The sequence below is a fragment of the Thunnus albacares genome, chromosome 14, assembly GCF_914725855.1.
Source record: "Thunnus albacares chromosome 14, fThuAlb1.1, whole genome shotgun sequence".
NCBI lineage: Eukaryota > Metazoa > Chordata > Actinopteri > Scombriformes > Scombridae > Thunnus > Thunnus albacares.
Window position 1 is genome coordinate 6,992,847 of NC_058119.1, and position 13,091 is coordinate 7,005,937.

General features: G+C 40.6%; 1 protein-coding gene across 2 annotated transcripts in view; it reads right to left on the minus strand.

Moving 5' to 3' along the window:
• Positions 1-1,285: 1,285 nt before the first annotated feature.
• The window catches only part of ide (insulin-degrading enzyme), a 29,103-nt gene continuing 17,297 nt past the window's right edge, over positions 1,286-13,091 (minus strand). For both annotated transcript variants that reach the window (XM_044372321.1, XM_044372320.1), the window contains exons 18-25: positions 12,704-12,795; positions 10,952-11,063; positions 8,218-8,385; positions 7,490-7,762; positions 6,512-6,573; positions 3,915-3,987; positions 3,722-3,789; positions 1,286-2,358 (exon numbers count right to left, since the gene is read on the minus strand). In XM_044372321.1, the coding sequence (XP_044228256.1) occupies positions 2,263-2,358; positions 3,722-3,789; positions 3,915-3,987; positions 6,512-6,573; positions 7,490-7,762; positions 8,218-8,385; positions 10,952-11,063; positions 12,704-12,795 (944 nt within the window). In that variant the 3' untranslated portion in view covers positions 1,286-2,262. The remainder of the gene's footprint in view (positions 2,359-3,721; positions 3,790-3,914; positions 3,988-6,511; positions 6,574-7,489; positions 7,763-8,217; positions 8,386-10,951; positions 11,064-12,703; positions 12,796-13,091) is intronic.

Here is a 13,091-nt window from a genome sequence, read left to right on the forward strand (position 1 = left end):
AGCCAATCAGGCTTTTTATATTGCCAAAGACATCCTGAAATTAAAAACACGCTTCAGATTTGCTAAATGTAAACCAATCACTAGTTAACTCACAAGGTAAACGGTGCGTGGCCCACCCAAGCCTGATATGTAATGTTGCTAATCTCATATGAACACAGCTTCATCACGGCCCCCCCAGACGCTGTCAAGCTACTGCCTGCGGGAGTGAAAGTCTACCTAAGGCATGCTGCTGATGCTGGTTGTCTTTGGGTTTCCACCACAACAGGCATTAATGCCCTTTAACACAGTGGCAGTTGATGAAGCAGGGCCTTGTTTGTAAATTTAAAAAACAACAACAAAAAAAAAAAAGTTGAAATGGTTTTGATCTGGTTGAGACGTAGTAAAATGCTGGAAAACATTGAAGAAGCTTTTTGATACAGTACAATCATACAGGTACTCCTTTATGACTTTCTATGCAGCACCATGAGTGAGCAGTGAACTAGGCCTGAGAGCAGGTATGGTGGGGAAGGGAGGAAAAAAATAAATCAGAAATCTGTTTTTTTGGCTCTTTGAACAGAGTGGTTGGCGGCTCCACCAGCAGCAAAGCTGGTTAGCACCTGAGAGAGCAGGTCACGCTTATGCTGACATCACTATCCATGCACCATTAACCAATCAGAAGGGACAAACAGTCCTCTCCCTGGTTTATGCTGGAGGGAGGCTGGGGATGGGGATGGGGATGGGGGGGGGACTCGTCTGCTGCAGCTACGCAGCAGCGCAGAGCCACGTCTCACTCACACACTGTCCTCAGGTCCACATCATTAGGTTTATTGCTTTAGTGAGAGAAGTGCATATATTCAGAAAAAAATCCAGACTGGAGTGTTTCTTCAACCCCCTCAAGACATCAACATGAAATGTTTCTTTTCAGAGAAAAGGGCTAGCTGCTTTTTTTTTTTTTTTTTTTTTTTTTGACATCTATGCTGTAACAGCCGGAGCACAGTCCAGCAATTTAGAAGGGGGTTTAGACCCTCCAGGATTCTGCCCTGAATCAGACCAGGAGCAGTTCAGTGCAGCCACATACAAACTAACGGATGCCCCCCTGGAAAGGCACAAGCTGCAGAAAGTCTCACATGCAGACACAGAGAGTAAGAAGAAAGACAATCCTCCCAGAGCTCACAAACAGAAAAGAAAAGAAAAAAAAGTTCATCTCTACAGCAATTAATTCCTTTCACTTTTACAAAAATAATTTAAAGATCAATAAGGATTTGATCACATTTAGTGAAGTGAACAAAGTACTAATGTAGATGTAACAGATCAATAAAAGTGTTTTTATTTTTGAATCAATCACTAATAAAATTGAATGTAAAAAAACAGCATGGAGGTACCCCTGAGATGTCTGACTTACATACTGTAAAATGCAATAAAAAATAAAAATAAGAACAACCTTCATGGGCATGGTTCTTAGTGATCAGCGATTTAAAACAGCTCCTCAAAGGGTCCCAACATTTTACCAGTTTACAAGCAAAAACATTTCAAAATCTGCCCGGAATAAAACCATAATTATAAGGCAGATTATTCTTCAGAAATGCATAAAATTGAATAAAACACTCCTTTTGACCGAGTGTGTCTTTTGTGAGAAAGTTGTGGTGCCTCCGACAGTAACATGGCAAAGATCTACCAGTCCAACAAAACAAAAGAAGACCTTCATGGAGCTTCTGTCTTAAACTTCTACAGCCCCCAGTTCACCAGAACAAACCCGCTATCCATTCTCAAAGCAGCATGTCTGAATATCTCAAATAAAACGCTTCCTACTGTGAAGCATCTGCGGTATATTTGAAGTCGTTTAAAGGGATCTGAACCCTCATCTTTTTTTTTCTCTCTTTTTTTTTTTTTTTATCATAGGTTGTTTCTATTACCTCTACAACAGCCTACACCGTGTTGTGATGCGTGTAAGTGTTGCGTCTCCTTTAAGAGACTTGAGCATGAGGTGAGTCTGGTGTGACCTCTATCGTTATCACAGCTATGTCGACAACCACACGGCTAACTTTGTGATTCAAATACACGCATTAGTTTCCAAGCATCTCTTCTAGTGGCTCCAGCCTGCCACACATGCACTCACACACACACACACACACACACGCATTCACATGTCTTCGCCCAAACACACACACACACGCTCATGCAGGCTCGGTCAGATGAAAGTCTTCCTGACAGGAGGGGTAGGTGGGGAAACACCTCCCGCCCAGCGCCCTCTCCTGCTGCTGCGTGTTGACCTGCCAGCCTCGCTCACAGTTTGGCTGCCATGAAGTTGATGTGAGGCTTGACCAGAGGGAAGAGAGGAAGACTCCTCTTGAACTCAGTCATGTCCTGAACCAATGAGGGCTGCCAAAACAAACACAAGATGTTAAGTCAAGAGTGAAATCTTGACACTATTCTGAGGTTAAAGTCCTTGTTTTTAGCATTTGGTGTTGTTTATGTTGTTTTTACAAGTGGCTACTGTGTCTGTTGTAAACATATCAACCCAATCTTGGCAACGCTGAGCAGAAAGTGGGACTGTGACTGACAAGAGACCCTGCCCTTCCTCACCTAATCACATGTGTTTATTTATTTATTTCTGCATGACCTGCATCATGAAGACAGATCAGCAGTCTGTGGGCTCCACTATGGTTTTCCACTATTAGAGACTGGTTCACTTTTTTAAAATCGAGCTGGATCACCATGGTAACCTGTGCTGCACAGTCGTGACCATGTGACTCTGGGTAAATCAAAATGCAAATGATCAATATTGCTGTATGAGAAAACCAAATCATTTTCAAAGCCACAGAGAAGAGAAATATTTCATTATGTTCATTTTGGCTTCAGTGATGCACTGAATGTTTGGTTTTTTTTTAATGTTTTTCACTGTTGTGTTCAAGTACAACACGCTGCCACTGTCAGTACTACATGTTTTTAGAGATTGTTTTCAGTCAGGAGCGCATCTTCATGCATTCACTTCTTTTCTTCAGGTCAGGCAGCATGGATCTGTTTTACTTTCAACTGTTTTTAAACTACAAATCAAACTCTATTTCTGAGTGACCTTTCAGAGAAACTGCTCTACGTGCAATTAAATTGTTTTCTTAACTCTAACAATAAGTTAGGAACGTCGCTGTCTGATGTTCAGCCTCAGTGGAAGTAGTCAGGACAAATGTAGACGTCACTAAAACTTGATCTGAGCTTTTGACTATTGATCACAAAACATACTGGAGGAACACACTGGACTGTCTGGAACTCTATCTGACGGCTCTGCTTCTTATTTATCTGGCACAAAAAAGCACAAATGTCATCGTGGTAAATAAATTAATATTACATTTATTTACCTCACTTACTTGCTTGTATAAAAATTCCCACTTATTTATAGGCATAGTCTTTAATGTTTCTATCAGTTGCTTGCTGTAAATCACCAGTATCACTGTTGCATGTCATACTTGGTACTCCAGTGATGGTTGTGTTCATGTTGCAGGTGACTGAATTGTAATTAAGAACGCCTGCTTTTTCATGTGAATGTGCTCAACAGAAAAACCAGAGTGAGCCAGTTGATAACCAGTCTATACCAGTTATCCAGGATCACAAATATTAGGCTCAGTGAAGCTAGATTTGGTTAAACTAGCTTTGTGGTTCAGGAAAAACAAAAATCTGAACAGACTGAACACATGTTGGTAGTGAGTGAAGGGAGAAGCATGAATTAAGAGCCTGATCGTTACTGTACCTGTGGCAGAGAGGGAGCAGGAGCCAGGTTGACATCATTCTGAGCGGGGAACTCTCCCACTATGGGACCTGATAAACACACACACACAGTGATGTACAGGTCAGCCTGACACTGAATGAAGCTGCTCACCTGCAGCGTCTAAATAAAGCTCATGTGACCAACATGTGACCAACATGTGACCTCAGATACTCACAGGAGTCCATCTCTCTGGACAGGACGTGCACCGACACCTTGTGTCTCTTTGGAGCCTCGACTGTCAGCCGTTCCTGCAGGGACACAGATGGACAGGTGGGGTGAGGGAGGAAGATTTGATTATGGTTGTTTTTCTTTTCCATGTCAAACAGCATCATTACCATTAAATCCATGCTTCAGACATTATTTAAACGTAAGAAAAAAAACAAACAGCACATGAATAACAAAATATGTTATAGTTAGTTGGAATGACTTCTCACTGTGTTCAAACTTTTTAGAAAAACAGAGTTGCTTCCACGGAAGGGAAAGACTCATTGTGGCCCAGCTGGCTGTGTGTTTCTCACAGTGAGTCTGGGATCAGCTCTGACAGGCCTGCAGAGATTTAGCTGCAGTCAGACCTCGTCACTGTCTCTGAATGGAGGATTATATTAGACTAAGATTTGGCTCATCAGCAGGTCAGACAGCATCAACTCCAGCCACCAAAAAATGAAAAAAAAAAAAAAAAAACAGAAGAAAAGAAATGAAAATGATTCTGCGATGGCTGCTGATATGACATTAGAAATGCATTAGGTTTATTCTGCATGAGGCCTGTAATGGTTTCTGCTGGGCTGAGATAATGCCAATTCTCTCGCGGGCCATGTGTCTTTGGCCCTTTATCCCCCTTGAAACAGGGTGGCTGGCTGTCATTATGGCGGCTGATATGCTGTGGGCGTCCTGTGTCAGTGTCACCTCCGTGGCTATGAATAGAAGCAGGAGGAGATGAAAGCTAGGAGGGCAGACTGAACCCAGTAAAACCGTGTGTGTGTGTCTGGACACACACACACACACACACACACACACACACACACACACACACACACACACACACACACACACACACACACACACACACACACACACACAGATTTAAAGGTAGGTGGTTTTGCTCATATCAATATTGTCCTTTTATCAGAAATGTAATTATTATGCCATCACTGCTGTGTAATATATATGATGAATATTCATGTAGTCTGATGATATTTTTCTGTTGTTAAGCTGATCAATACGTAATTTATAGAAAGGAGATAAAACATCATCATTCTATGGTCACAATCTATCAAAAGCACCATCAGCTGTTCATTTACCAGCAACATCTATAAAACATGCTAAATATATTTTTTTTATTGCCAGAAACTTATTATTCAACCTCTTTTTTGGGTAAGTAGGGCTCTTAATTATCAATAAGAAAATATATGGGAACATCTCAAACACTTTAAAAGCTGCTGTAATAATAATAACAATAATAATAATAATAATAATAATAATAATATAAAATAGTAATAAAAATGAAACTCATGTTGATAAGTTCAGATCGGTTTAACTGTGTATAGAGTGCAGTGGCACCATGAAACAAACTGTTGAGCAAACATTCTCACTACAAGGTCTATTTAGTAGCTGTTCTGGGGCTTTCGATCATATCACATAGTCTTCACAGCAGATGGAGTTTCCCAATTGTCAAGAAATTGTAGATAAATGTTGCAGTCGAAATTCTAGTTTCCAGTTCAGTCTTTGATTCTCAGCTTTTAAGCCGACATGGACGAGAAGTCCTTAACATGCTCAAAACCGAAATCTGAGCTTCCATGACAACTGTGCAAACTCCAGCGTCATATCATCAAAAACTCCAAAACAGCTACTGAATGCAGCTTGTGCTTTCATCATTTTCTCAAGTGCTGTTTCCAAGGTCAAGAATCAGCTTTGGTCCTCAAATAATGAGCTGTCAAACACAAACATGTTGTTTAAATCATCACACTGACCAAAATATTCACTCTGTACGTCTGTTACTGTTGTCTTTCCATGAGATGATCAAATATTGAAGTAATATCTAGTCAGTACATGTTGAAATATTTTAACAAATGGAGGTTTAGGGTTATGCCAAACTACAGAGGCTTCACATAACACTGGAGTTATTATACACTGAATTTTATTATTACAGAATTTTATGACTAACACGTCATAAAATGTAGGATTATTGTCATAATTTATGTAGCTGCCTCATAACGAGACCTCTGCTGTTGACGCAGCGTTAACCACAACCACAAAGAACCACAGTTAAAGTCAGATCATCATCATCATTTAAGGCTGCGCAAATAAAACTGTCAGTTTGGGAAGTAATTCTATCTTTGTTCATTATAATATTATTTCATTATTTCCTTATTTAATTATAGGTTTAAATTCTCAAAGCTCAAATTTGTTTGGTGTTTATAGTTTCAACATCTCATTGATGATTAGAATATCTGACCTTCTTAATTAAAAGGAAACCATAAAACTAAAGTGATTCCCAGCTAACACCAGCAGCTTCATCATCCTATGTCTCTACAGAGAGTTCAAAATGTCCCATGATATGAATTGTGTTTCAGATCTGTTTTTTTGGAACATCAGACTTTTCTGAAATAAAAATGAAATGTACTGGTGCTTCCAAACTAGCAGATAATATCTATTCAAGAGCCAGACGGAGAGCTGAGAGAGCAGAGCAGCAGAAACCACAGATGTGTCTCCGCGCTCGCTGTCTGTTACATGTACTCAAGGGTAGACACTGTGATATGAAGTTGTGCTACTTACTCTGTAGAAGTGCATTATGTTTTCTTTTGTCAAAGTCTTCAGATAGGCCACTTCAATGTTATCTGCAACACAACAGGAAAATGTAAGTGTTCGTTTCAGGGACATCACTACTGTTTCATAACATGAGAAGAGCATTTAAAAGACATGCTGGATAGTACGTAAAGTAGATTGTAGCACATTTACTCAACACATTTGTCTTCGTTTCATTATGTTAAAAGTAAAGTTAGAGAGAGAGAGAGACAGAGAGAGAGAGAGGGAGACTTATTATATATGCATTATTATGTATTATCCTTGATGCTTTGGCAATATTGTTCATCTGACATTCATGCCAATAAAGCTTACTGAATTGAATGGAAAAAACAGAGAGAGAGAGAGAGTGAGAGTGCAGTGGTGGTTGAGCGAGCCAGTGAGTGAATGAAGAGAGGGAGCAGCGGTAGCCGGAACAAAGCAGTGAATCAGATAAGTAAAACGTTATTTTCTGATTGTTTCACAGCGGTTACATTCTAAAGTACAAACAAACAAACACGCCCACACCTCCGCACAACCCTGTGGGAAGGTGCCGCATTACCGGATTTAGTGTGAATGCAGCCTAACACTGCTAGTATCAGTAATCACCACCACTCCCTTGGCAGCCTTTCAGGGAGCCATCACTGAGGGCTTTAGGCAGATTACCAGTGAATCGGGTCCATTACAATCCATTATGGCACTCAGGAGAGTGCTGCAAGAGAGAGGTGTGCTACGGCTGCAGATTATTTCTGGCTTTAATCGATCCCAATTTGTGCAACCCTAAGAAACATTCTGCTCTCCTCTGGGTCTGTCCAAAATATGGAGAAATCTCAAAGTCTCTAAGCTTTTCATAATAACCAGATAGATCAGAAAGCGTTTTTTAATATATTCAAATATACCTGTTTTTGGCTTGAGGCCTAAACAGAATGAATAGTTAGCAGTAAGGTGAGGAGGACTGTCAGGAGGCCTCACCTCTGTCAAAATTATACTGCTGAGAGATGATCTCTCCCCAGTACTTGGCGCACTCAGCAGACAGCTTCTTAGGCTTGTCCAAGCGGCGGATGGCCAAAGCCTGGATGTGTTTCTGGAAGGCTTCCTCGCTCATCTCCTCCACAGCCTTCTCCATAGTACACAGGAAAGCCTCTACACGGCTCTCCAGGTAGTGGGGCGCCTTCTCTGACTGGATGATGAAACGCAGGCCTTGGACTCCGTTGGCCCGCCGGGGCCCACTGAACACAATGTAGCCTTGGGGGTGCAGAGGAGAAGACATGTAAGAGATCAGCAGAAAGGACAGACAGGATACCTTAGCTTGTTCAGAAAAAACTGTCTCTGTATTTATCTTGATTTTGATTTTAGGTCTGGCGCTATTATTACAGCACTCCTTCCAAGGCTATGTGGTATACTTCAGTCCCCAAGTTATTAAACATCATCATGGCTGACAGCACTTTAAAAACTTCACTTACACGGTTTCTGGTCTTTATAGAGCACCATCTAATTACCGGAGGCAGATTAAAACGGCACAATTCTCAAAGAAAAAGGCCTGAATAAATCATAAACATAAAAATAAATAAATATAATCTTAGAAGCAAATTTAACACAACTGCAACAGCTTTTTCTTATCTCTCCGCATCTTGAAAACTGTGTCGGAAGATGCTACACAAGCTGTGTTCACCATAATAGTTTGCATTTTGTGGGCTCACCCAGCTGCTCTTTGGTTCTCAGCGTGTTGAAGCAGGGCTCAGAGATGATCTGACAGAACAGCTCCAGCAGCATGTTGTCGTGGGTGGTCTGCATGTCTGTCTGGTAGTAGATCTCAATGCCACAATTGTTGTGCACCTCATTCCTCTGCTGGTAAACGTACCAGCCACCTGAGAGGAAAAGGAGAATATTTGTTTAAGTTCTTTATGTAATGCAACCATCTAAAATAAACACATTACCATGGTAATGATTTCAAGCTGGGCCTGAAATAAAAATCCATTTTTTATTCAATTGAAGACTGAAGGCAGAGATGGTGCAGAAATAATAGACATGCATTTTCATTCTAAGCAGCTACTTTATTTTGTTGCATATGGTGTTTCACATGTAGGGAAGAAAATTGAAAGTTGATTATCATGCCCAGGGGTAGTATTGTGATACATGTATTGGACACAGGTAATGAAGGAGTAAGGAAAAAAGTAATTTCTATCAAAATATTGAAAAACATTTTTATTTTTTTTCCTGGTAATATATGTGTGCAAATTTAATTATGATTAGAAACCTGGAAAAGCTCAAAGCGATCCTGTCAAATGTGACTAGACTTTGGTAAGATAAATATATCTAAACATATGTCGAGAAGTAACACTTAGCATGTAAACAAACAAACAAGCTGTTCTGTTGACCCAGTGATCCATGAGCTCAGATAAGCTATGAAATAAATTTTGCCAGCCCCCCTGAACACCCTTACATAAACCTTTCCTACAGATGATCCTGTATGTATAATCAAGTCTTTCAAAAATAACCAATCTGCATACGGTAACTTTCACAAGTGTTGCCCGCAAAAAAACAGTTATGTTTGAGCACTTTCCTTGCGGCATAGATGAGTGCAACACAATATAACAGGAAGGTTCAGACAGAGGACAGTGGTGACGCTCTCCAGAAAGTTAAAGACGTACTGCTGAATGCCAACATCATTTTTGCTGAGTTGGTCTAAATTGGACTCTTGAAGCCTTTCATCTGTTCTTTAACTTTTCCTTTGAGCGTAGCGTGGAGAGGGGCCCTCCATTCTAGCATGGGGAAACCTGGTTCCTTTAGCACTCAACTTGAGTTTCTTTGAGTCCATTGTGATCAAGCTTACTGTGGAGTTGAGGCTGGGTAATGCAGGTACCTTTACATACATGCTGACCGAGCACTCTGGCTCTGCGCTTCGGGAGTGTCATGACCACAGTTTTTATTCTTCTCAACATGTCAGGTTTTCTAAAGTCTACCAACACAAATTTAACTTGAAAAGTGATCAAAAACTTTTTGAGGCAATAGGGTCTTTGCTTAATCAAAGCATTCATGTGAAGGGGTAGAAATTTCAGGCTTGTGTGTCATTGTGTATTTTGTTCTGTCACAGCAAGTTAGTGTTAGAGCTGAAACTGCATATTTTCTTGCTACACAGTTGCAAGCTTCACAACTAACTTACTGCTTTAAATGTTCAATCAATTTTTAAATATATAAATTACAAGTATGCAAGTATTTTGTACCTTTCACAACTGATTTTGATTTGAAAAAAGTGATTTACTATTTTTACAACTATATCTGATATAAAGATTTCTATAGCAACAGAAAAACCATAAGTTGTATTGTTTTGTTGTTGTCTAGTGTTAGTCATTGTATTAAAAAGTAAAATTTCTTTCTATCGTGACCTATGCTCAACAGTGAACCTGAATGCCTCCTGTGTAATCACTCGCCGCTGATGATCTGCTAAACGTGCTGCTAACACTACGCTTTCTGTCTAGACACGGGGTAAGAGTGTCCATTCTTGATTAAAAGCTCTGGTTTAGCTGTCTACTTTTCTCTTTTTAAAACACTTTTCTCTAACTCGTCTCTGGTCTCTCCCTGACATGCTGGAATCAGTCGGCAGGGACCTGAAGCTCCGCCCTGACCCTGCACAGAGTGGAGTGGCTCGCTGATAGCTGGTTTATTCAAAGTTTATTAATATCAAACGTATAGCGTGTCCAAATTGCACCAAAATTCGACATTGCACTCCCTTGCATCCCCAGCCATACACCCGGCAAGTGTGGAGTTGATCGGATGAACGCTTCTCAAGATATGCGAAGGACATACATACATACAGAGATTCCTTCATTTAGTAGAGAGATGAATGTGTAACCGGCCACAGATTTAAGTCAACTTTCAGCTCTGAAGCTTTCAGCTGCAAGTGTGATAATGTGTTTTTTGGACAGACTGTCGTTCTTTTAGTGAGCCAGTTTTGTGTTTACATCCTTTACGTCCTTCTCCTGCACTTCTGCTCTGCATATGACTGGCAGTATGGAGCCAAGCCTGGAAAATGTCTTGGTGGGCTACAGGATGTCTCCAGGTGGCCCTGGGCAGCTCTGGTTTTCCTCGCCACATCACTCAACTTTCCTAATGTAATCAGAAAGGCAGCACAGGTGCTTTGCTTTGCGTGTGTGTGCATTCGTCTTTGAGCTGCTGAGAGGAAGGCGTGTGCGCATTTTGCTTAATGACGTCCATTTCCACTCAGTGACAATTATGTTCCTCTGAGGAAAATGTGGGTTACTGAATTTAATTAAGTCTTTACAAACGCAAGACAGCGTCAGTGATGACGAGGGCAAGAGCGCTGGATAAGTACCCTTCTGCTTGGTCGCCGTGGAGACAGTCATGACTGGCGGATGATGATTAAGAGTGCTTAACTGGTGTGTGTATGGGGTGTGTGGGGAGTACAGAACCTACCGTCTGGAACCTGCACCTCTCTGTAGCGAATCAGTTGGCTTGGAAGGAGGGGCTTTGTGTGAGCGTGCTCAATGAGCGTGTCCTCCACCATTTGCATCATGCCAAGAGCAGACTAGAGAGATAACAGACAGGGGAGGGAAAACAAAACATTTTAGTTGACAAAAATCTGATTAAGGAGAATTCCACTCCCAGAAAAACATTATGTATCATTTAGCTTGGCACTCCATGGATTTGCAATTTACAGATGAGAACAGACTGGAGCACACAAAGACCTTTGATTCTGATGAAGACAAAGTCGTGTTGAAACATTGGTCTGTTTGCACTATTAAAGGCTGCTAATCAGTGTGCTCCAGTCTTTTCTCATCTGAAACTTGCTGTTCCTCACCTGAGAAGCACCTGATTCAGCTGCATATTGCTGGAAGATGTGCAGAGAACCTCTTTCTAATTAGATTTGCAATTTACCTTTGTGTTGTGCACGTTTTCCCTTGACCTGGCTCCTTTTACTGTTAGTGATTTTTTTTATGTACATATACCAGAATTTCTTCTGACAACCCCCAACAAGCTGCATTAAGCTGTGGGTTCTACGTGACCAGAATTAAGTTATCTTGACACTGGACATTTTCCATCAATTTCTTTAGCAAATTGATTGTACACATGGCTATAGCAATGCAGTCAACTTCTTCTTTCACTAACTTGTCATGAAGATATGTTTGGTTATATTTGGAATAGTGAGATATTCGCAGTGTGGTTAAAATGATTTTGTTTGTGACTCCCAAAGCAATGTACGTTTCCAGAAACAAAGTTCAGTGTAGTGAGGATAATCCACAGACACTTAGTATTTTTTCACCTTCTGCAGAAAATAGTTGGAAAATAATGAGTTCTGTGGATTATCTTCCTGCAGCAGAAGTCTTTGTAGCAGATAACTCACAACCACTGCAAATAAAACCAAAACCACTGGGGGTTTATGTTTTTCTCTAATTTAGATTAACAGAGCATTTGAAGTTACTGAAGGGAGGAAAAAAAAAAAAACATCAAACATAAAAAAGTTGGGCTTGTGGAGCAAAAGTTTAAATATTGGAGCAGAAAAAGCACATACCCTGCATGGCAACAGTATTTAGCTGTTGTTGCCATTAAACCACAAACTGGACACAGTCATTAAAGTTACATCACCAAAAGCTGTTTTTAAATCATGTTTTAAGGTGATCTTTTCCAGCTTTTTAATCTGCCTGATTTGATGAGGCTAATGAATACAAATTTCTCATCAAAACATGACCACGCACAGTCTCATAACTACTTGGGTCACTTCTTGCTCTGATGTTTCAGAAGCAGGTCTACACTGCTGCTCTGTGATGACGAAATGGATCATTGCTCTCACTGGTGAATCCAATTCTCTCTCCGCCAGACTGTGACGCTGTCATCATTACGAGGCGTAAAGCCGGGTGCTGCGACAGCTGGGACCTCATATAAAGTGTGACTTGATCGCAGGATCTTATAAGAGGTTTTCCACAATAATCCTCTGTGATACCATTGGGAGGCTGGAGGTGATGTGAAATGTTGCTCGAGTAAAAAAAAAAAAAAAAAAAAAAGGTGTATTTTATATTCACTAAGTAAAAATGCATACACTTATTTTATGAAACTTACTGCCTCATTGTGAAGGGAAAGCTTTACTATTGTGAATCTACAAATCCATCAAGGCAGAGATGTAACAAAATTCAGATTCTCTCAGCTGGCAGTAAAAACACAGTGACAAACCTCCTTGGTGATGTTGCCATGGAGAAGGGCTTCAATATGTAACCGGGACAATAGCTGAGGTATGAAGGCCTTGAGGCGTGGGAGAGTTACATCTGGAATACAGATCACAGACAACAGCAATCAATCAGAGAGCAATATCCCAAGCAATTTCCTGAGCTGCTATCAAGACAATCAGTAAGAAAAAGGAATAACTGGTCTGTGTGTGTGTGTGTGTGTGTGTGTGTGTGTGGCTTCTCCATTGTACAGCAATAGTCACACAATAGACATTCACACAAGTCTGGTTACACACACTAACACATTCACTTACACATGCACAAAAATTAAGTCTGTCTCAATGTGGGCTGGGCAATCTGAATTCAAGCAACGTCTGACCCAGATTCAAGGAGCT